This window comes from Carassius carassius, chromosome 7, assembly GCF_963082965.1.
Source record: "Carassius carassius chromosome 7, fCarCar2.1, whole genome shotgun sequence".
Taxonomy (NCBI): domain Eukaryota; kingdom Metazoa; phylum Chordata; class Actinopteri; order Cypriniformes; family Cyprinidae; genus Carassius; species Carassius carassius.
This window is the reverse complement of record NC_081761.1, coordinates 19,430,023-19,456,232: the sequence shown is the minus strand read 5'-3', so window position 1 is coordinate 19,456,232 and position 26,210 is coordinate 19,430,023. Positions and strand designations below refer to the sequence as shown.

The window sequence follows — 26,210 nt, the reverse complement described above, 5'->3', positions numbered from 1 at the left end:
AAATAAGTAAATAATATTGGGCAGTATATTCATTTTTATTGTATTGATTTTACCAATTAATGACAGGGGCAAATTCATCCACTGTTAAAGATCAGTTTTAGTTTGGTTCAGAAATTCTACACAATTTTTATGATCCACTTTATCAAAGGAGCCACTAATATTGATACCCGGAAACTTAAAACCACTGGGACGCCATTTTAGAGATCCAGAGATATTTCCAATATCATTATCTGGTCTACTAATTGTAAAGGCCTAGTTTTTAAAGTAATTTAACTTATATAACCAGATACTGCACAACCAGTATATACCAGTAATTGATGGGTCAGAGTGAATGTCTGTAATGGTTCTATACTGCCGTACAAAGGCAAAAGACCTTAACTCGCTAGAGTGTGAAACTGAGAAAAACGACTTTAAAGTTCTTCACTTGTCCAGCCAAATTAATTATAGGTAGGACACTGGAAATGTAACAATTAGATGAAAATTATCTACATAAAAAAAATGGTGAGTTCAAACTTCAGATTAGATTACCATAATTTTCATATTTTTCAGACTATAAGTCGCACCTGAGTATAAGTCGCATCGGTCCAAAAATACATCATGATGAGGAAAAAAAAACATATATAAGTCGCACTGGACTATAAGTCGCATTTATTTAGAACCAAGAAAAAACATTCCCGTCTACAGCCGTAAAACGGCGCTCTATGCTGCTGAGTGCTAGACTACAGGAGCACTGAGAAGCATAGAGCGCCCTCTGGCGGTAATGTTAATGGTAATGTTTTCTCTTGGTTCATGTGAAAATTAATTTTGATAAATAAGTCGCATCTAACTATAAGTTGCAGGACCAGCCAAACTAGGAAAAAAGTGCGATTTATAGTCCGGAAAATATGGTAGATTAGATCAGATTAGATTTTTTTACCTCTATTTTGAAGTTAATGTACTCTGCCTTTGCATTGTCTGCAAAACGTGAGAAGTCACACCAAGGCAAAAAACAGTAACTTCCACATCATCAATATTTGGTTGATGTTCACCATTTACAAAATCGTTATAGTAACAACTGTATAAAATCAATTGATCATGGGCTGTCTCATATAGGCTATTGCATATAGTAATGTGACTATTAAGGTTTTTTTTTTTTTGGTCATTACAAGCAGACTTAAAGTGAAACATGAGTGGATATTGTGGATACCAATTTATTTGCTATGCTCAGTAACGTAAAAGAATGTTAGACATAGCATAATAATTTTTATTGGTTGTATGAAATAGCCTAACCTATAGTCAGAATTCAGTGAACTGAAAGGCCTATAGGAGCCACATTTTTGTTGATGTTTTCCTGGTTTAAGTAGCAGTGTATTTGCTGCAACCTCCAGTTAATACAGTAATGCTTGACTGTCTAGTGTCTTTCTGATAATGTTGGTTAAAGGCTTCTTAGTAGCTTTTTAGAGAATACTTTAAAGTAGGGATGTCAACGATTAATCGATGATCGATTATTTGTCGATAAGAGATGCAATCGATTAAAGCTGTCGATGGTCAGTCAACCAATTTAAAGTTGGGCTGCGTGCGGCTCATGCACACTCAACATGTGCGAGCGGCTGAGTGAAGGTGACGGTATATAAACGCATCATCATTCATTCACAATGTACAAATTAGGATTTTAATGTGATTTAAACTTTAAAAGTACATTAAAATAGAAACAACACAAATTCTTCAGCATGGAAAGCAATAGAAATGTAGTAACTTAAGTAATTTCATCAGATAATTGTTTTATATCGTGCGCTTTGCAGGGTTGTGGGACACAGGACAGATAGGCTATTAATTCCTACAACTTGTTAATTAATTCCAACGATTTATTAATTTGTGGCAACTGTCCATGTTTCATTAAGTTGGCTTGAAAAAGCCAACTTACTGATCTACTATTTAATCTTATTATTATTATGTTGGCTTGGCAACAAGCCAACATACTGTTATGCTATTTAAACTTCTCCTTCTTCTTCTTATTATTATTTTTCTGAGACTAAATTCCAAACGTATCTCCTCCTAGGGCTTTAAAGCCACAAGCCCCAAACTCGGCAGACACCTGCGGAGTGTGCTTGTTGCTATATCTTTTCAGACTGATCAGACTTAAAGTTTTTTTTTTTATTAATTTTTTAATGTAAAAATACATTACCCATAGACTTACATTGTCTGAGAAAAATTGCGCCCCTACAGTTGCAATACCCGGATCCCCAGATTAAGGGAGGAATCGGGGTTCGTTTCACTTTTAAACCGGTTAAAAATACAAGTAAATAATACAATTTCACAAATAATACAAATTTTAAACACTATCTCCTCCTAGAGCTTTCAAGCTAGAACCACCAAACTCGGGTCAGACCTTCAGACTGGTCTGACTCGGGTTGCTATATCTTTTCTAACTGATCCGGCTTATGGTTTTCGTAAACCAGACTACCAAAACCACCTTAAATCCCATAGGCTTTCATTATGTTGGCTTGGCAAAGCCAACATACTGTTATGCTATTTAAACTTCTCCTTCTTATTATTTTTCTGAGACTAAAAATTCTAAACGCTACTCCTCCTAGGGCTTTAAAGCCACAAGCCCCAAACTCGGCAGACACCTGTGGGATAGAGCGGTGCTTGTTGCTATATCTTTTCAGAGTGATCAGACTTAAAGTTTTTTTTTTATTAATTTTTAAATGTTTAATTCATTACCCATAGACTTACATTGTCTGAGAAAAAATGCGCCCCTACAGTTGCAATAGCCGAGAGAGATTAAGGGGAGGAGTCGGGTTTCGTTTCACTTTTAAACCGGTTAAAAATACAAGTAAATAATACAATTTCCCTCAAACTGACAAGCTAAACCAACATATCTGATTATTACAGGGGCCAGTGCTCATTAATAATTGATAACTGGGCAGAGAGCAGTCAGAAAGACGAGAGAAGAATCACGGCTGGTCAGCTCAGTCTCCACGGAGCTCACAACGAGCGAATTTATTCTTATTTAAGACCTTTTAAAACGGCGATTGCACGCAATCCACACGTTAGAACACAGCTAAATTCAGATGTTTTCAGAACTGTTTAAAGTAATAACATGATATTCGCGGCAGCCAACTGGCCGCGAGCTCGCGATGTATTCTCTGAACACTTGAAGTCCACATAGAGAATTTACAGCCTTTCACATTAAAACACTGCAGCGAAATGGCACAAAACAATTAGAAGAATATACTATACACATGAAAATGAGTGTTTATATGTGCTTGTGAGATTTTCTCTGTCAGACTGAGCTGAATGTCATCGATTGCTCGGCGCTGCATAACATGGTTAAGTCATTAATATATATTTTTTAAGAGCTTCTTAAAATACAATATTACTCCGAATGCACACAATCCACCCATTAGAACACAACAAAAGCAAAATCCAGGCGTGTTTGAGCCGTGTATGTGTGCAAAATGCAATATTTGACATCGCAAAGGAAAAAAAGTCACATGACAGCCGCTTTTCTGGGTGAGATCGGACAAATAAATACACATTTCATGCACACCGACAAGCTAAACCAACATATGTTATTATTACCGGGTCAGATCTAATTAATAAATTATGTCTCTGGCCAAAGAACTGAGAGAAAGACGAGAGAGTAATGAGCGCTTCATCAGCAGCCCATTTGACAGCGATACAGCTTATGAATACTGGAAGGAAAAAAGTCACAACAGCCTTTTAAATTAAAACAGTGCAGCGAATCAACACAAAACAATTAGAAGAATATATTATAGAGATCAAAATGAGTGCTTGTGTGATCTTTTTGTCTTAGGTGAAAATAACATCCATCTTTCCAGCTTCAGAACTGGCCGTGAGCTCGCGACGTAGGCCACACTTGAAGTCCACATAGAGAATTTACAGCCTTTCACATTAAAACACTGCAGCGAAATGGCACAAAACAATTAGAAGAATATATTATACACATGAAAATGAGTGTTTATATGTGCTTGTGACATTTTCTCTGTCAGACTGAAAGTCACATAGATTGATCGGCGCTGCACAACATGGTAAAGTCATTTATATATTTTTTTAAGAGCTTCTTAAAATACAATATTACTCCGAATGCACACAATCCACCCATTAGAACACAACAAGTGCTCTAATAAATTATGTCTCTGGCCAAAGAACAGAGAGAAAGACGAGAGAGAAATGAGCGCTTCATCAGCCAGCCCAGTTATCACTACGAGCTCAGAATAAAAGCATTTTTATATTTTTTAAGAGCTTCCAAAAATAATATCACAGCGAATGCACTAATCCACCCATTAGAACACAACAAGAGCAGATTTCAGGTGTTTTTGAGCTGTTTATGTGTGCCAAATGAAATATAATTTGACAGCGTGATACAGCTTATGAATACTGGAAGGATAAAAAGTCACGACAGCCTTTTAAAACCCTCTGGAGTCGATTAACGCATACACGCGTTTTGAGTCATTTTCTCCTGATATACCCGAAAATTACTTAAATTACACCTTCAGTTTTAATCGTACAGATAAGAGCAATACATCAATCGAATCTGTAAAGGGTCTACTTTTTTTGGATACAAACATAATGACAAAACTTTGTGCACTTATAAAATAAAGATAACAAACAAGGTGTGCTGTCTGCAGCCTTTGTCTGCGCTGATCTTCATTTACAAACACGTCATTAAAATGAACTGTAACTCCATGAATACTCAACGAAGAGACATGAGAGATATATCTATAGAAAGCTTGACATGTCTACTTTTAAACTAAACAAGTGCTGCCGAACAAATATTCTGTGATAAAGTAATCCATATCAAAACAACGCGATGTCCTTTTTTCACGTCTCCCTTCATTATATCTAATGTGTATGGAAGGCCAAGAGGGTCAAATACACGTCAATTTTAACGCGTCAACAACACGTTAAAAACGTGTATTTCACGCGTAGACAACACGTATTTAACTCGTGTTGTTTACACGTGAAAAATCAGCGCGTATTTAAGTGTATTTCACATGTTAAATACACGTGAAATACACGTGAAGTACGGTTAAAAATCAGTTTGAACGGGTCAATGTCATTGGCTGCTGAGGACTTGGGTCAAACCACATATGTGAGCGTAGAGGGGTGTACCATTCATAGACAGGCAACCACCATTTAACATGCTATAGATCAGCTTATTCAGCCTTATTATTTAGTCTTTTTTCTTTTATTTTTTTGTATAGCCTATAGAAATAATATATTTAAGTTTCAGTATTATGAAATATTTATTTTTTAATAAATATAAATTAAAATTTTGTGGTGATAGTATAAAGTTTATAAAAGGTACAGTATTTTGTAATGAAACAGGACTTTTTGTTTAGCTCTTGACTCGCCGAAGTATACTATATATAGTGTCCATTCTTTAATTTTTCAGTACTGTGTGATAACTTAAAATATGTTGTCAGTACTATTAAAATAAGATCAAATTGAATGGTATTTAGGAGATTATAGTTTTTGCATGACTTATTTCGCATTCAGCCAGACAACCCTGTCCTAGTTGTTATCATAGCCTAGGCTTTTTATTAAAAAGAAAAACAGCAAGGGACCATGGAAAACGACTGTTGCAGGTGTATTTTTTTATGGTATTATTATTATATTTTTTTTTTGCAGGGGGGCAACTCAAGAATGTTGGGCACACAAGTACTGTGGCTCTTTTACCCCATGGCCAAGATGGCCAAGCCAACATCAAAGTTAGTTCACTAACTTTTAATTCTAGTTGAAGGGGTACAAACTTTTACAAAATAAGACTTATAATGTATTTAAGCTGTCTACTACCATAGCAAACCTTAAAAACTCTCTACTGAGAATACAGCTAAAACCAGCCTAAGCTGATCGGTTGTTTTGGCTAGTCTCCCAAGCTGGTTTTTAAGTGGTTTTGGCCACTGTCACGCTGGTCTTAGCTGGGTTTTAGCTGGTTTTTACTGAATCCACTGGTTTTAGCTGGTTTTGGCCGGATTAGCAAAGAAACATGCTAACAACATGCTAGTTACTCACTAATCAGGCTAGAAACATGCCTTTAAAGTGGTTTTGGTCAATGTCACGCTGGCCTTATGTGGTCTTAGCTGGTTTTAGCTGGTTTTCTTTACTGAATCAACTGGTTTTAGCTGGTTTAGTATAGAAAAATGAAAACAAAATGCTAGTTGCTCACTAATCAGACTAGAAACATGCTTTTAACATGGTTTAAAGTGGTTTTGGCCACTGTCACGCTGGTCTTATGTGGTCTTAGCTGGTTTTAGCTGGTTTTCTTTACTGAATCAACTGGTTTTAGCTAGATTATCATAGAAACATGTTAACAACAATTTAGTAACTTGATAATCAAGATGGAAACATGCTTTTAACATGGTTTTAAAGTTGTTTTGGCCACTGTCACACTGGTCTTAGCTGGTTTCTAATTGCATCAACTGGTTTTACCTGGATTAGCATAGAAACATGCTAGTCACTTGTTAGTGATGCTAGCAAAATGCTAGATACATGCTAGTCATGCTAGCAACATGCTAGTAACTTTGCTTATCATGTTAACGACATGCTAGTTGTATGCTTATCATGCTAGCAACATGTAAGTTGCATACTAATCATGCTAAAAACATGCTACCGATATACTATCAACATGCTAATCATGCTAGAAACATGCTAATCATGCTAGACACGTTAACGAAATACTAGCAACATGCTAATCATAATAGAAACATGCTAGCAACATGAAAATCATGCTAGCAACATGCTAGCGACATACTAGCAACATGCTAATAATGCTAGAAACATGCTAGCAACATGATAATCATGCTAGCAACATGCTTGCGACATGGTAGCAAAATGCTAATCATGCCAGAAACATGCTAACAACATGCTAATCATGCTAGGAACATGCCAACGACATGCTAATCATACTAGAAACATGCTAGCAACATGTTAATCATACTAGCAACATGCTAGCAAAATGCTAATCATGCTAGAAACATGCTAAGAACATGCTAACGACATGCTAGTCACTTGTTAATCATGCTAGAAACATGCTAGTAACATGGTAATCATGCTAGCAACATGCTAGCGACATGCTAGGAACATGCTAGCAACATGCGAATCATGCTAACAACATGCTAGCGACATACTAGCAACATGCTAATAATGCTAGAAACATGCTAGCAACATGATTGCGACATGCTAGCAAAATGCTAATCAGGCTAGAAACATGCTAAGAACATGCTAACGACATGCTAGTCACTTGTTAATCATGCTACAAACATGGTAGTGACATGCTAGTCACTTGCTAATCATGCTAGAAACATGCTAATCATGCTAGAAACATGCTAGCAACATGCTAATCATGCTATCAACATGCTAATCATGCTAGCAACATGCTAGTGATATGCTAGAAACATGCTAGCGACATGCTAGTCACTTGCTGATCATGCTAAAAACATGCTAGCAACATGTTAATCATGTTAAAGACATGCTAGCCGCATGCTAATCATGCTAGCAACATGTTAGCGACATACTAGCAACATGCTAATAATGCTAGAAACATGCTAGCAACATGCTAATCATGCTAGCAACATGCTTGCGACATGATAGCAAAATGCTAATCATGCTAGAAACATGCTAGCAACATGCTAATCATGCTAGAAACATGCTAGTGAAATGCTAGGAACATGCTAATCATGCTAGAAACATGCTAGTGACATGTTAGAAACATGCTGGAAACATGCTAGCGACATGCTAGTCACTTGCTAATCATGCTAAAAACATGTTAGCACCATGTTAATCATACTAGAGACATGCTAGCCGCATGCTAATCATGCTAAAAACATGCTAGCAACATGCTAATCATGCTAGAACCATGCAAGCAACATGCTAATCATGCTAGCAACATGCTAGTGACATGCTAGCAACATGCTAATCATGCTAGAGACATGCTAGCCGAGTGCTAATCATGTTAGAAACATGCTAGTGACATGTTAGAAACATGCTAGCAACATGTTAATCATGCTAACCGCATGCTAGAAACATGCTAGTGACATGCTAGCAACATGCTAATCATGCTAGAAACATGCTAGCGACATGTTAGCAACATGCTAATCATGCTAGAAACATGCTAGCAACAAGCTAATCATTGTTAACAACATGCTAGCAACATGCCTATCATGCTAGAAACATGGTAGCAACATGCTAATCATGCTAAGAACATGCTAGCGACATGCTAGTCAATTGCTAATCATGCTACAAACATGTTACAGACATGCTAGTCACTTGCCAATCATGCTAGAAACATGCTAGCGACATGCTAGCAACATGCTAATCATGCTAGAAAAATGCTAGCGACATGCTAATCATGCTAGAAACATGTTAAAGGAATGCTAATCATGCTACAAACATGCTAGTAACATGATAGTAACTTGCTAGTCATGCTACAAACATGCTAGTAACTTGCTAATAATGCTAGCGACATGCTAGTCACTTGCTTGTCATGCTAGTGACATGCTAAATACCTTGCTAATCATGCTAGCAACTTTGCTAATCATGCTGATGACATGGTAGTCATTTGATTTTAATGCTAGCAATATGTTAATCACTTTCTTTTTAAAACTTCTAAATATTTTTAAGCTTTTCAAACTTTCTAAATTTTTCAAACTTTCTGGCCAGGCTTTTTCAAGCCAACTTAAAGTTTGACCACAAACTTTTATATCTAGTTAATTTTGTTCCCTAAATAAACCATGATTTAACTGAAATAAGGGAACAATCGAACAAATTCTTAATTCATGAAATCTTTAATTTCCCTTCCCATGTTTACCACAGTAAGAGATGCAAAAAGTGATTAAAAGTGAAAGAAAATAAAATAAACCTGCGAAATTAGAGGAATAGACTTTGAAGGTTTAGGAAAAGAAACAATGCCTAAATGTTACTTAATTTGTGGGAATTTGTGACCAACCGGCAAACCAGAACAAAGCCACATAAATGTAGGCTATAGACTCCAGAGGCATGTTTGCGATCTAACATTGTCCAGTTAACCTGTTATTCCTCTAATAAACAAAGCTGTTTTACCACACTTATCATAATCAGAGCTTATAATTTGTAAATAAATAATTGCTGGATTCAAAACAGCAATTAATAGGTGCTTTGACTGACACTGACAATACGTTTTCCCGGAGCATTCAGTGATGTCACTGAACGGTGACCTCGCGCATCGTTCACAAGTTTCTGCATGGACCTAACTAGGGCACAGGTTCTCAAGCCCTGGGACAAAATGTGATGGTTTAGGGAAAATGCATAGCTTATTTAAGTAATAGGCCTAACATAAAAATAACTGTTCTTTTTCATCATCATTTTTTTTTTATAATTTTGTTTTTTTAAATATGCAAAATATATCTGACTTAAATAATTAAGATAATGGATTTAAAACAGAAGTGTGACAGAGCTCCATAACTTCATGAAAAGAATGGATGGATTTCAAAGGATGACAACGCACATTCTGTTTGTTTGCTTTATTTTACAAAAGCACAAATCTTCATTTTTTTATTGTGAGTGTGCACCAATGAAACCAAACACTTTTGCAGAAAAGTTTTTTTTTTTTTTCGATCACGCCAGAGCCTGGTGTACACGTATTCCAGCAATTAAAACTTACATCGCAGTCTGTTCATTATCAAAATAAAATATTCAACGTAACATTTAAAAGGTTACACTAGTCAGTTTAAATAGATCGTACTATACCGGTACTGACGTTTTTGAACTGTGAAGAGGATGATATTTTCCGTCTATATGCAAATGCGTGTGAAGTACAAGACTAGTATACATTATAAATAATAGTTTAACATTAAAATACATTGCGAATATGGAAACATTTGGATTTGTGCCGAATGAGACATGAGCAATAACCTCAAAATAAATGTAGCCAAAGCCGCGCTCACTCGTCCTCGTAAATTCTAAATCTGACATTTTCCAGAATAGAATCCAGCAGGATCAAATTAAGGTACTGGTCATTAATATCAAGTGAGCAACAGTGTGTTTTGCAGCCTCACTGATGGAAGCAGTTCTCTGTCTGCGCAGCACAGCCACATGCACGCCACAGTTATTTTTTGGGATAATTTTATTTTAAATGCCATACTGTCCTTTGAAAACATTGAAAGCACCATGAAACCATTAAAGAGTCTCCGTGTGGGATAGAAAACACTCAACAAAGTAAAATATCTTAAATGATTAATCGATTAATTGATCATCAATTTAAATGACGATCGAAGTCCATTTGAAACGGGTGCTTTATTATATTTATAGCACACAAGTACAAGTACCTCCTCCTCAGATATTCCAACGAGAGAGAGAGAGAGTGCGAGAAAGAGAGAGAGGGAGGGAGGGAGGGAGGGAGAGAGAGAGAGAGCACGTGCGCAAGAGAGAGAGAGCGAGAGAGAGAGAGAGCGAGCGAGCCCTGGCCGCACGCTCACCGTTTTCAAACAACATGAGCGCTGTCTGGCTGTCTCTCCCTCGCGCATATTAATCAATTGACACGATGGTGTCGATGTTTAAATCATTTAAAATGAGAATGTAAGTGTGCTCACCCCATTTTTGTTTGTAAGAAAAAATTAGATTGGATTTCATATCGCAATATATATCGCAGAAAAATAAAATATTGCAATGTAATTTTTTCCCAATATCGTGCAGCCCTACTCCAGAGTAGGTTTGAGGTTATTGAACTGATGCTATGACAACAATTACGAGTTTCGAGGAATGCAACAATCCAGGATCGTGTTGATATGTCAGTTCTAGATGATTAAATCTCAAAAGAGGAAACGGGCCCAGATTAAATATGGCATAATTAAACTGTTTGTACTGTCTAGGTGAAGGAAGCCATTTTGAATGATGAGATTTACTGCCCTCCGGAGACAGCCGTCCTACTGGCATCTTACTCTGTTCAGGCCAAGTACGCTGACTACAACAGAGACATCCACAAGCCTGGTTACCTCACCAATGACAGGCTGCTACCACAGAGGTAAGCCTGTCTTCTTAACACAGTAATACACAAGTTGGGTTCCACCCATCCCCCACCCCCCATGCTTCAGTACTCAGGGAACCAGTGCGTCATTGCATGCTATAATTAAATGTGCCTGTGCCTTGGCAAGCCTTTAATAACCTCTTGTTGAATCACCTTGCAATGCACTGTGTTTTACAGACAGTTGAAACAGTGGAATATGATAAGGGTTGGTCAAGATACTTGACTTATTCATTATTGAGGTTGACTAGTTTCTGCAGATTCTTTTTCTAATATTCAGAAAAAAATCAAGAATGCTTATAAAGAGGCTTCTCAGAGATGCTTTGCATGCTCTTAGGCCATGTGTCAACCAAAGCTTTTTTTAGCAGCTGAACAAGCAGCGAAAATTCAGACAATATCAATCAAGTATTATAATTAGTGCTGTCAAAATTAGCGCGTTAATAACGCATTAACTCAAATTCATTTTAACGGCGCTAATTTTTTTAACGCACGATTAACGCAGCGCGCATCACCTGTTTGACCCGTGGCCTAGCCCGTAGTTGGAGAGATAGAGATGCAGCAGCAAACAGAAATGGAAAAAGAAAGGGGTCTTCTGAACGGAAAATTTATATACAAAACGAGGTCTGATGGTTCTGTCGACAAGACAAAAGTTATCTGCATTTATTGTCGATGTGAATTAAGTTATCACCGCAGCACGTCGAGTTTAAAATATCACTTGATGGCGAAGCATACAACTGACACGGAGAGCCCCCCTCCCCCTCGTCAAAGGCAGACCACAATGGATCAAAGTTTGCAGCGGAGATCGATGGATAAGTCCACAACTAATAGACTCACCTCAACTATAGCTAAATGGGTGGCTACAGCATGTAGACCAGTTAATGTGGTCGAGGACGAGGGTCTACTTGAAATTATTCGCATCGCATCTAACGATTCTACATACGAACTACCTTCAAGAGCCACCATTACAACCAAGATTCACAACTTATATGAAGAGGAGAAAGCTAAAGTTCAGGAGGCATTGAGACAGACAAACACGGTTGCGCTCACCGGAGATTATTGGACTTCCCTCAGTAACCATAGCTACCTAGGCGTCACAGCACATTATTTTGACGCGCACTGGAAACTTCAGTCTCACGCTTTGACCGTTATGAAGACAGAAGATAGACACTATGCTGACGTTTGCGCTGAGCACTTTCTTCAAGTAGCCAGACAGTGGAACATTGAACTCAAAATTAAAATAGTGACCACTGATAGTGCACGCAACATGATTGCAGCGGCCAGGCAGCTCCCGTTCGAGCATATGCCTTGCATTGCACACAGCCTCCACCGAGCCATCACAGTTTCTCTCCAAAACAGCCCGTTTGATGGCGCCTTGGCAAAATGCAGGAAGTTAGTGGGTCATTTCAAGCATAGCCCTGCTAACGCAGCCGAGCTTGAACAGCAGCAAGTCAAACATCTTCAAAAGAAAGAGTCACTCGTACAGGAGGTGTCTACTAGGTGGAACAGCACCCTAGAAATGATAAAGCGTGTTCAGAGAAATCAAGAACCATTGAGAGATGCACTGGCCCTACATGCAGGCAACATCAACATGCCAACTGCAGCTGAATTTGATAAACTGAAGAGGTTGGAGACTGTGCTGGAACACTGCAGGTAATTTATTGATACTCTTATTATTATTATATTTGTCTCTCAGTCAAAGTAAGGTTGTGTCAAAAGTGGGGACGTCTGTGTGTGTGTGTGTGTGTGTAACATTTTTATAATGTAGATAGAGTGGATTTATGTTATATATAGAGTGGATTTATGTTGTTCTGATGTGTCTTGACTGTGTGTGTGTGTGTGTGTGTGTGTGTGTCATTTATAATAGAGTGGATTTATGTTCTGATGTGTGTGTGTGTGTGTGTGTGTATACAGTATGGGGACAAAATATAATAGAAATGTCTGAAATCCTTGTTTTTGTGGGGACATTTGTTGGTCCAGTTAAACAGCTTATAAATCATACAGAATGAGTTGTATTGAAAATGTAAAAATGCAGAAAGTTTTCTGTGATGGTTAGGTTTGTGTGTGTGTGTGTGTGTGTGTGTGTGTGTGTGTGTGTGTGTGTGTGTGCGCGTGCGCGTGCGCGTGCGCGTGTGTTAAGAGTGAGAGATTGAAAGTGAGTGAGAGATTCATTATGTCTAACTAAAGTGCTTTTCTCTATTATTCCAGGTATGTGAGTGAACTTTTAGGAGGAGAGAAATTTGTTTCTTGCTCAGTTGTGCTGCCCGCGTTGTGTCATCTATCACGTGTGATGGAGGTCTCAGAAGATGACCCAGCCTACATGATTAAGTTTAAGGAAACTTTCACAACTGACATGGACAAACGGAAGGAAAAAACCAACACCACATGGCTGAGGGTTGCATCAGCACTGGACCCTAGGTTTAAGGACCTCAAATGTCTGAGCAGGGCTGACAGAGCTGAGGTGTGGAGTTCAGTCTGTGCCTTGCTCCAGAGGGAGGGGCTTGCACAGCCAGATAAACCAGTGACAACTGAACCACCTAAGAAGATAACATGTCTCATGTCTGTGCCAGAATCTTCATCTGATGATGATGAAGAGGACTGTATTGAGAAATGTGTGGAGCGCTACAAGGCAGAGCCCTCTATTGGCATAGAGGACTGTCCCCTGCAGTGGTGGTCCAATCATGAAGGGGCACACAGTGAGATGGCCTACCTTGCACGCATATACTTATCAACACCTGCCACATCCGTACCTTGTGAAAGATTGTTTTCACTCTCAGGACATGTTGTTCAGAAAAAGCGAGCTGCCCTGTCATCTGAAAATGTAAACAGGCTCGTCTGTTTGAGCAACTGGCTCAGTGCAAAGAAAGAGAAATAATCTGTGAGGAACCTGTGGGTTTTTTATATTCTTTTTCCCACCTGTTTGATAGACATGAACACGTTCTTTGTAAAACATGTCAATGTTCTTTATGCTCTGTTTAGGGTGATTTCAGTAATAATAAATGTACATTTAGGTTAGCATGTTTACAAGAAGTGAGCTGCCCTATCGTGCAAAAATGTAAATAGGTTTGTGTAAGTAAATTGAGTAAAGAAAGAGAAGTAATGGGAACCGTTTATTTCTATGTTGTTGTTTTTTCATGTGTATAATAGACATGAACAAGTTCTTTGATAAACATATGACTTTTGATACTATGGTCCCTTTGATAGATGTCCAGTCTTCATCCTATGTTAAGTATGGTTTCACTAATAATAAACATGCATTTGCATAAAGCGTCTATTTGTCCACTCCCATGTTGATTAATGTATTCAAAACTTGAAAAGTATTAATTTAAGGTACATTTAGAACTGATACAAATGTGCGATTAATCGCGAGTTAACTCATGACAATCATGCGATTAATCGCGATTAAATATTTTAATCGATTGACAGCCCTAATTATAATATTAAAGGCTCTAATACAGAGCAACGCAAATAGCTAATGCACATCCCGTGCACAGAATGATGCACGCAATGTGAATGATTTAAAGCAACATTGAGTCACAGTGTTTAGCTCTTCACAGTGAAAGGTTCATAGCATAAATGGAAGCGATATTGATGCGTAGTGTATTAAATCTATGCAATTTTATTGAGCCTAGATAACTAGATAACAGTTTTAAATTTCAGTTACTCTGCGTGTGAAGAACAATTCATAGACTTTTGTACTCCTGTGTTGTGAACAGACATCCAGTAGCAAGTAACATGGTTGAAAAACAGCGATAAACTTCAGCAAGATAAAGTCCCTTTATGCAAAACCATAGATCTTAATCTACAAATCAAGTATAACAGTAGGAACACTGAATGATCTTGGAGAATGTTTTACCATGCTGACTGTCGTAACTGAATGTGACCGAGATTTGAATGCTGAATGGAGAATTACTGACAGCTGTAGCGAAAAGAAGAGTTTGTGTGAACTTTAATTTAACTGCTTAAATATCTGCACGAAAACTGTATGGTGCTTTATATTGTTTTGTGCCTTTTGTGGGGCTTAACTATAACACAGAGTAGCATGCACAATATTGGATCAGGCATTAAGGGATACACTGATTGTATACTCAGTACATTAGGTGGCCAACCAGAGTGTGCTTTCTACCATTGCCTCTGCCGCGGCAGCAAAGTGCATTTGCAGCTTTTGACCGTTTTGAAATTGTTGCATGTTTTATCCATTATTTTCATTATTTTAGTAAAACGTGAGGCACTGAATAATTTTGCTCCCATTATTTAAGCCAAACTAAAACAAGCAATGAATAAATTAAACCTGGACACGATTTAGCTAAATCGTTGAAACTGAAAAGAATCGTTTAACAAAACATCCTCACATTTAAACTCAAGTTCTCTCATTATAATCAACAAAGTGCACAATATGTAAAAAAAGAGTTTCATTAATATACAACCTCTGTGATTTTAAAGGGAGCCTTCTTTACTTGCTTTCATACAATAAAAATTGCAGCTGCATTTAAATGCAGGAGTGTATTCTATTCCTTAAAATATTAGAGTGCAAGATTGATGATGATGAGTGCGACGCACAACATTTATTCTTATTTGTCTACATATTTTTTATTCATTACAAATCTTTTTTGGTTTTATTTTATATCATTGCATGTAAAAATAATTAACTCTGTAATGCATATGCAAAATGTGAAACTACAATCTTATTTGTAGTCTGTAGCATTTTATAATTATTTGTACAATAATATTGAACTTAAAGGAGCCGTATGTAGGATTGTGGCCAAAACTGGTACTGCAATCACTATAAAAATACTGTAGAGCGGTGTATCCCCTCCCCCTACCCCCTGACTCGAGGTTGCCAGATAAGCTGCAGGATTCAGCAGAAACGTAGGCTGCTTCAATGAGCTTCCAATGGCAAGTGACGAACAGACGTACACAGTAATTTTTTTTTCTGTTAATTATGTATATGCTTCATGAGAGATATTTTGATATGTATTTAAAAAATGTACTAATTGTCATTAGTTAACTATAATAGTAAAGATTTATGCTCGTATGTGACAGTATAATCGTAAAGATGTATGCTCGTATGTGACAGTATAATCGTAAAGATGTATGCTCGTATGTAAAAGTATAATCGTAAAGATGTATGCTCGTATGTGACAGTATAATCGTAAAGATGTATGCTCGTATGTGACAGTATAATCGTAAAGATTTATGCTCGTATGTGACAGTATAATCGTAAAGATGTATGCTCGTACGTGACGGACAGAACAGTAGCTGTTAGTCTAACTTGTAACGTTATGTATCTGTCATCAGTTCCATCAGAAAATATTGTTAGAGTAACTAAATTACATTAGCAATGGTCATACTGGTCAACTTGCAGCATGTGTAACTTAGTCCACGATATACGTGAAGAACAAATGACGAATCATTTTTACTGAGGTAACATTAGGCTGTCACTAGCACTGTCTCAATTACGTTTCAAATTGCCATAATGGGCGTGCTAATGTTGTTTTCCTCAGCGTCTCAGCTAGTGTTGTCACAATACCAAAATTATTGTTTCGATACTAATACCTAGCCAAGAATTGCGATTTCGATACTTTTTCGATACTTTTCCTGAAAAGGGAAAATACACGCAAATATCATTGCTGTGCTTTATTTGAAAACCGGGACAACATTCTAATCATATAACTCACTAATAAATGAACATATGAACAGCAGATATATTAAACATTTGAACAAAATATGAAATATCAAAATATAAAAAATAAAATAGAGCAATGACATTCAAGGTAAAGAAAGAATAAATTTAGCAGCATTATCTCAGTTATCATAAGAAACATAAGAGTAATAAATTTATCTTGATTCTGAACTTTGAATAAAAATATGAACAGCTATTATATTAAACAATGAAGTCAGAAGATTAAATGTCAAAAGATAAATAATATCAATTTAAGCAATGGCATTCAAATAATAATAATAATAAAAATTAGCAGCAATATCTCAGATATTGTAACTTATTCTGTCAGTTGTGCAACCTTTTCTTTCAGAGGAGAAAACTCAGCCAGTGAGCTTTAACCTGTTAGCCAGCACCCCCCATTATGGGACTCACAGCTGAAAGTGCTCTAACTAACTTATAATTGTAATAGTTTCCTACTTCAGTGTGTTACAAACATAAGTGTGGTGTCTTTAGAAAGAAGACCCTTTGGGCTTCACTTTTTATTAACCAGATTTGATAATGCTCAAAAATCTTAAAAGTTATAGACACTGAAGTGCCTTGAATTTTGTTTACCACTCTTAAATATTTTTTTATTTGATATAAAAATACATGAAATGAGTCCTGGAGCAATCTAGAAAAGTAATGGGTTGAAAGCCACATGTCTCATGAGTTTCTATTTCAAATCTGAATAAAATATCATGAAAAATGAGACTCCTGCAAATATTTTTATGAGACTGTCTACACCCCCCACCCCCCAAATATAAGAAAATATATTTCCCAATAGTATTGAAGGCTTCTACAAACTATTTAGTCAGTAAACATACCACTGCATAGTTTTTTTCAATTATAAAACACTAGACAGAAACTTAGACATCATATAAATGATTTATTTGAGCACTAGAAAAATACAATAAGAATAATTTGAGTAAAAAAATAAGAATAATAAGAAAAATAAAAAAAAAGATTTAACTTTGTTTGCCAATATAGAACATCCTGTGATTGCTAGAGATGCATATGTTACAATGAATTACGATGCAAATAAGTGCTGATGTGCTGATGGCCACTTATACAGATGGTAATAACACAAATGTGCCAAAGTAAATAATCCACTCTCTCTATTCATATAGACGCGTTCACTTTGATAGCCGTGATCATTCAGTAATAGCGAGCTGATTTGGGCTGATTTGCACTCAAACAGATGGTAATCATGCAGATACATTCACATTCAACATAAAACACACTCTCACATATATAAAAACTGTCTAAAATTATCATATATCATATCAAAAATATCATAAGAAACATAAGAGTAATTTATCTTGATTCTGAACTTTGAATAAAAATATGAACAGCTATTATATTAAACAATGAAGTCAGAAGATTAAATGTCAAAAGATAAATAATATCAATTTAAGCAATGGCATTCAAATAATAATAATAATAAAAATTAGCAGCAATATCTCAGATATTGTAACTTATTCTGTCAGTTGTGCAACCTTTTCTTTCAGAGGAGAAAACTCAGCCAGTGAGCTTTAACCTGTTAGCCAGCACCCCCCATTATGGGACTCACAGCTGAAAGTGCTCTAACTAACTTATAATTGTAATAGTTTCCTACTTCAGTGTGTTACAAACATAAGTGTGGTGTCTTTAGAAAGAAGACCCTTTGGGCTTCACTTTTTATTAACCAGATTTGATAATGCTCAAAAATCTTAAAAGTTATAGACACTGAAGTGCCTTGAATTTTGTTTACCACTCTTAAATATTTTTTTATTTGATATAAAAATACATGAAATGAGTCCTGGAGCAATCTAGAAAAGTAATGGGTTGAAAGCCACATGTCTCATGAGTTTCTATTTCAAATCTGAATAAAATATCATGAAAAATGAGACTCCTGCAAATATTTTTATGAGACTGTCTACACCCCCCACCCCCCAAATATAAGAAAATATATTTCCCAATAGTATTGAAGGCTTCTACAAACTATTTAGTCAGTAAACATACCACTGCATAGTTTTTTTCAATTATAAAACACTAGACAGAAACTTAGACATCATATAAATGATTTATTTGAGCACTAGAAAAATACAATAAGAATAATTTGAGTAAAAAAATAAGAATAATAAGAAAAATAAAAAAAAGATTTAACTTTGTTTGCCAATATAGAACATCCTGTGATTGCTAGAGATGCATATGTTACAATGAATTACGATGCAAATAAGTGCTGATGTGCTGATGGCCACTTATACAGATGGTAATAACACAAATGTGCCAAAGTAAATAATCCACTCTCTCTATTCATATAGACGCGTTCACTTTGATAGCCGTGATCATTCAGTAATAGCGAGCTGATTTGGGCTGATTTGCACTCAAACAGATGGTAATCATGCAGATACATTCACATTCAACATAAAACACACTCTCACATATATAAAAACTGTCTAAAATTAAAAGAAAGAAAGGAAAATGCGATCGCTGTAAGTTCCGCCTCCATCAGCTGACAGGTGCGTCAGAGCGCGTCAACAGCTCTCAGGAGAGAGCGCCAAATTCAAATAAACTATCTTCTGCCTATTTTTCATTCATTCTTTTTTCCAGTGGATTGCCTCATTCTGTTTGTGACACTGTACGCTGCAAAACCATGCCGTGTTTTTACAACCAAGACGCAGTTTCCGACCGTGAGTTATTCCATAACGGACGCAAACAATTCTGTCGCTGAAGAAATGAAATATAAACTAAGGAATTATGATCCAAATTACAACGTTATTGCTTCGTTGGACTAAACGTGCTTCATGAGATGTCGTTCAGTGGACCCTTACCTTCCTAACTAAACCGGGATTTACAGCTGTGGATGTGTTTATGACTCGTTATTAAGACGGATCTGGTATGTACAGCGTTTTCATTGCTTATTTTTTTTTATGTGTACTGGTTACACAAATGTAGCAAATACAGTCTTTATAAGCTTTCCATTGAAAAACAGCGATCTGTCGTCGATGCTTGAGGCTTAGATCTTTATAATGATACATAGTTTGTCAAGATTAAATTTTTCCTGTTTCATTTAATCTATTCATAATCACTGACACGTGCGAGTGGAGAGGCTTTGAGGACGAGGGCGTTCTGGTGCAGGTTAACAGGTTTTGAGCGTCATCTTTAGTGAGCGTCATCTTTTTTTGTGGACCGGCGGCCACAGTATCACTTGTGCTCGCACATGCAGCCTAGTAATGCGCGGGTCGGGTTTTTTTTCCAACCCACAGGTCCCACTTTTATGAAATTATTTGGCCCGCCCCAGCCCGCAAATAAAGTAAAATTTCTTTACCCACCCCGACCCGCGCATCGGGGACATCACCGAAGATACGTTGCTACTAGACTCATATTTCTTGTTCACTGAAGTTCCTCCCTCCACAGCAGCGCGCGAGCTCGGCGCTATTAGCAGCGCATGCGCAGCTCGTGAACAGCTCTGTGAACTGTTTCATCCTGTCAAAGAGTTACTCAAGATGTGACGGAGCATGTGATTTGTTGAATGTAATAAACCCATAAGCCCTTCACTGAACTAGATCGAGAGATCTTCTCATTCGAGAATGAGTTGAATGAACTGATACATCTCTTTCGTGAATGAAATGAATGAGTATACAGGGTCAGTGAGCCAAGCATGTAAATCTCGATCAGCAATCAGCAGATAAAAGCGCAGTTATAGGTGCTGTACAGATACACTCATATTTAGCATACAGAACATAACTCCACGTTTAATCCCCGATTAATGTGAATATTATATATGAACTGTCTGACCAAACAAATCGCTGTAGTGCTTTTTTGCTGCTTGCATGAGGAGAAAAAACAGACGTCCATAGGGAGGCACTGAAAAAGCGTGCGTTGCACACACCAACATGAAATACGTCTCTTACAAATCTGGAACGCAGTCATTCTTTGAAGTATCGATACTAATAAATTTAGGAATCGTGACGTTTTTAATTTCCGAGAATCGCGATACTTTTGAAGTATCGGTGCACCGTGCAACACTAGTCTCAGCATAATGACAGAGAAACGGGCTCCTATAATGCATTGCTAATGTTAGCATACGTCCATGTGAGCTAACGTTATGTTACTTTGCACAAACATTCATAACTTTGTTCGACTGTCATGAATATATGAAATGTCCATTGACATCAAGCACAAGTTAGCCAAGCATAGAAGAATCTTACCTGTCCAGGAGAAAATTAGCTACGTTGGCGTCTGTGTTCAAATTCTTCTCCGTTTTCAGCCGTCTCCATCATTCAAAAGCATCTCCAATTCAAATTCTGGTTTTATTTCAGACTTTGTCACAATGAATTTCTGAATTATAACGAGGTCTTTTTGATTTAGTAACATTAGACATTTTTATCCGACTGGAGTTAGGGTAGGTTACAGCAAAGCTGGCAACACGGATCCCGAAACACTACTGACTTCGTGATTGGTAGATAGGTGGAGGGAGGCGCGTCAGGCCAAAACACAAAATGACAACATCAACATCAGTTGAGGGCTGCAAGTCCACTTTTTAAATGACAATATCCTGGCCGGACTACTGTTGTCAGTGATATAAGTATTTGAAATGAACATGATTTCTTAATGTCTAGTGACATTGTTGTTCACGAGTCAAGAACCGTTTCTGTCAGACGTGTCCGATTCGAGAACCGAGGAGCTGATGATACTGCGCATGTGTGATTCAGCGTGAGGCAAACCGACACACAGAACGTCTGAACTGAACTGATTCTTTTGGTGATTGATTCTGAACTGATTCTGTGCTAATGTTATGAGCCCAAGTAAACCGAAGGCTTGCAATCATCGCCAATGACGCCATTATGTCGAGCGCAAAAGAACCGGTGAACCGTTTTCTTCAACTGGTTTATTGAATCGCACTGTCAGAAAGAACTACTGGTGATCCGAAAACCAATGCAAACGGATCTTGACTCGTGAACGAGTCATTATCTGGCTCGGCTCGGTGTTCATCTCTCTCTTCACAGCAGTTCAATCAGTGTACTGTTTGAGTACATGAATTACTCTGGGATATTGGTTTGTTTTATCTCAGAGGGAGTGTCAGCCACATTAAACAAGTTAACAGGTTAAGTCATTTGTGGATTAATGCGTATTGGAGACGCGAACCGTTTAAAACGATTCAGTTCGATTTGGTGAACTGTTTCAAAAACATCCGGTTACATCAAATGATTCATTCACGAACCGGATATAACAAACTGCTTTGTATGTCTTACAACAGACACGGAAGAGAAGACAATGCTGAATAAAGTCATAGTTTTTGCTATTTTTGGACCAAAATGTATTTTCGATGCTTCAAAAAATTCTAACTGACCCTCTGATGTCACATGGACTACTTTGATGATGTTTTTCTTACCTTTCTGAACATGGACAGTATACCGTACACACAGTTTCAATGGAGGGACTGAGAGCTCTCAGACTAAATCTAAAATATCTTAAACTGTGTTCCGAAGATAAATGGAGGTCTTACTGGTTTGGAACGACATGAGGGTGAGTTATTAATGACATGATTTTCATTTTTGGGTGAACTATCCCTTTAACCTGCTTTTTATCTTTATTAGTTAATTTAAAACAGATTTATTAAGACAATCAAAATCAACGAATTGGAGCAGCATCAGCCATTAGATCATTTTAAAATGTCAAATAGCCTTTAATTTACAGGTTATAACTGCATAGGTCTCTGTTGTAGACTTGTGTAGATTTATTTGTAATAAATCCCATACCCATATCCCATAAAAAAATCCCATAATATCCCATAATAAATCCGTATCCCATACTGTACCCTAAAATAAATGTGTTCTATTACTATTCATATTCGAGTGTTTGTGTGGAAAATTATTAATGAGCATGCATGTCAGGGAGGCGCCCTCGCGATCATTTTTATTTTAATTTTTTAAACTGATTTCACTTAAAATTGGGTTGCCTTACATAAATGAGAAAATATATCTAGAAAGAAAATATATAGAATGAATCTAGAAAGAAAGCTTGAAATGTCTAGTTTTAAACTAACCAATTCAAAACGAAAGACAGGCTACTCCCTGATTATGCACATCCTGTGGAGATGAGAGTCAGTATCATGAATTTCATCTTGCAGCCGTCAAGAAAACATTAGTTTATTAATAAATAATTAAAATGTCTCCTTTTTCACAATTATTAGGCTACTTCTGTCTGTGCTTTGTGACAAACTTAATGCATGTGCTTGAGCACGTAATTTATTCTCATTGCTCATTGTGGATTAGACTGTTAATTTAATATAAATGTGCAATTAGTTGAATAATGACAAATGAATGACTACTAGTAACTAGAAAAATCTTATGTGGGGGGCAGACCAATTAAATACCCTCTAGACGACTCTGTTAAAGTTTTAAAAGCATTTTATACGTGCAAATTATGCTTTCAGACCGGTCTGTTAAAATAATTAGACATTTTCTTATTACTGTAATATATTTTTACATTTGTATTGCAGCGTTGCCGCGTACTAAATAGTATAAAGCTGCATATGCTATACATTAAGAACAAAAGTTTTTGTCTCTTTGGCAGATGCACATCTCTTTCACCAGTTTCTTTGTCTCTCTCTCAGAACTGCCTCATCTCTCCTGAGAAAAAACAAACCATATTATATTGTATGTAATACTCTATAGTAGGGCTGCATGATTTGCCGTTTAAGCATCAATATCGCGACGTACGAATTCACGATAGTCACGTCACAGGGTGTGCAATGTAGGCTGTCGTAGTTGATCCGTTATTCATTAACTGTACGGGCCAGCTGCTCCCCGGCCCTTGTCGAATGTGATTCGCAGATTAATTGCACAGCTTAACCATCATAGAGTGAAAGTTTATCATTTGCACGGGTTTTTCAGGTCCTGTCAGTTTAACAGGGCGCATATAAGAACGAGCAACGATAGAGAGAGAGAGAGCGAGAGCGAGAGAGAGAGCCCCGGCCGTGCGCGCGCTCACCTTCATCGTCTTCAAACAACACGAGCGCTGTCTTGCTCTCTCTCCCTCGCGCATATTAATCAAAATCAATTGACATGATGGTGTCGGAAAAAAAACAAAAAAACTTTCCAGTGATGAATAGGTTTTCTGTGTTGTCAAATCTTCTGCGATATCCTAAACTGCAGAGATAATTACACAACGCGTGCTGTAGGCTACACTTCTGATTCGCGATCTAATGATTTCTTTGAACCGATTCAGTTTAATGAATGGTTTAAACAACTGACCTGTCCAACACTGAACTCACGAGACGTCTGAATTGGTGTATAAAAAAAAATCTGTAACACTTTACAATAATTTTCTATTTATTAAACTATTTAACTACATTATTTAAAATGTACTATTACTAAAATGCACTTCTACAACATTGTTAATTTCAACATTTAGGCTATAGCCTTCATTGTTGAGATCAAAATTTGTACAGTATTTGTTAACATAGTTAATGCACTGTGAGCAGCTGTGAACAGCTGTGTTTTTATAAACTAAGATAAACAAAGATCAATAAATATAGTAACAAAAGTATTGCTCGTGGTAATTTCATGTTAGTTAATATATTAACAATTCAAACCATATCGTAAGGTTACAAACAAATAATTTACTCTAATTTAAATAATACTCTCATGTTCTCATTTAAAATGAGAATGTAAGTGTGCTCACCCCATTTTTGTTTGTAAGAAAAAATTAATTACATTTCATATCGCAATATATATTGCAGAAAAAAAAAATATCACAATGTCTTTTTTCCCAATACCGTGCAGCCCTACTCTATAGGCCTATGCAGTTGCAAAAATTGCAAAAGCCAAAACTTAAACCTAAACCTGCTCTGTTTGAAACCCTCATCAGACACTGTCCATATGAAGCAAGGGATTCACACCTTTATTTTTCAAGCTATACAGAACTACCCCCAAAACCCCAACCTCCTCCAACTGGACTGAATTCAGTCGCTACTGGTTGCTTAGTGTAAAATGGACACCCTCTATCTAAAAGAAAAAAAAATGGTGTAACAAACCAGCGTACTGCAGAATACACACATTTATATTAAAGGGTTAGTTCACCCAAAAATGAAATTAATTAATGACTCATGTCATTAATGACTCACCTTTATATCGTTCCAAACCCGTAAGACCTCCGTTGAATTAATTCTATTAAATAGAGAGACAGAGAGAGAGAGAGAGAATACATTGAGAGAAAAAAAAAGCTATTCTTAAACTTGGACCTCATTATATTAGTACAAAAAGTACAAAGCCAAACACCAGAAGCAACCTACACTCTCTAAGTGTTCTTTCATTGAAAATTATGCATTTTTATTAATTCACATGCTACAGTAGGAGGACAAGCTAAGTAGGAGGACGTGGCGGTGCCGCGGCATTAATTGAATTCAGTCGCGTGTTAAAATAATATGCTTAACTACCGCCAGGTGGCGCAAAGGGACGAATTTTGAACTGACTGTAATAATAAAATGATGGTTTGTAAACGAAGATGAAAGGACAAGTAAAACATCAATAGCATTATATTATAACATTTTAACATCCTTAAAAACCATTATAAAATTTAAAGTAAGAGTTAATTTAAAAACGTGGGATAGTCTTAGGCTAAAGTAAAAATTTAAAAGAAAGACCTTACACAAAGATACACAAAGTCTTACTGCATGCTATTGTCATTAAACAGTCATTACTAGGTATATAAACAAACCAGAATAAAAATATTAAATGTTCTAAGCCGTGTGTGTGTTCCTATATACAGGCACGTGCACACATAGACATGAAAGGGGGCTTGAGCACCTGCCCTTTATATTCCTGGAGAGAAAGTGCCCTTTTTTCTGGGATGCTTTTTTTTATTTTTGAAAAATAATATATATTTCTGTTTGCACACAGCTTCCCTGTCAAACAAATATATTTATTGAAATATAGTATCTAAATATCAGGTCAGGAGATCTGAAGCGCTCCCTCTCCCCCGATTGTTAAACCCGATTGTATTGCTTCCGCTAAAGAAAATAGTCCGCTCCGTCTCTACGGTTAGAGTCCTGTGAGTCCATAGCAACGCTCTGTTTTTCATGGCAACGGTCTGTTATACTCCGCACAGTGGTCTGTTGGTTATAACAGACCGCATTCTACATTGGAATTCAACCAAGCCATGTAATAAAATAAGTTAATAAAATAAGCATATATCACCACCAGGTGATATGCTTTAGTTATTTTGTTTATCCTATTTACCTGCATTTCCCTGTCAATTAGATGCAAATGTGCGCATTTTAACTAGTTGATGCCTAATTTGCATACAGAACGTCCCCAGTTATTGACTTACATCAAGAGTCTTTCCCCCTGAAATTTAGAAATCTAAATTGGTGAATTTAGAATAAATCTACAGATGCAAACAGATGGAGGATACACTCTAAAAAATGTAGTAAATCTGAGTAACTGCATCTGGTACATTAATAAATAAAACTGAGTAGAAATAAGTTAACATTAAACTTTAAAAATAACAATATTTATA

The 26,210-nt window shown here is 36.8% G+C and overlaps 1 protein-coding gene across 2 annotated transcripts in view; it reads left to right on the top strand.

Moving 5' to 3' along the window:
• The window catches only part of LOC132143665 (radixin), a 200,367-nt gene that overhangs the window by 116,757 nt on the left and 57,400 nt on the right, over positions 1–26,210 (top strand). For both annotated transcript variants that reach the window (XM_059554090.1, XM_059554089.1), the window contains exon 6: positions 10,854–11,005. In XM_059554090.1, the coding sequence (XP_059410073.1) occupies positions 10,854–11,005 (152 nt within the window). The remainder of the gene's footprint in view (positions 1–10,853; positions 11,006–26,210) is intronic.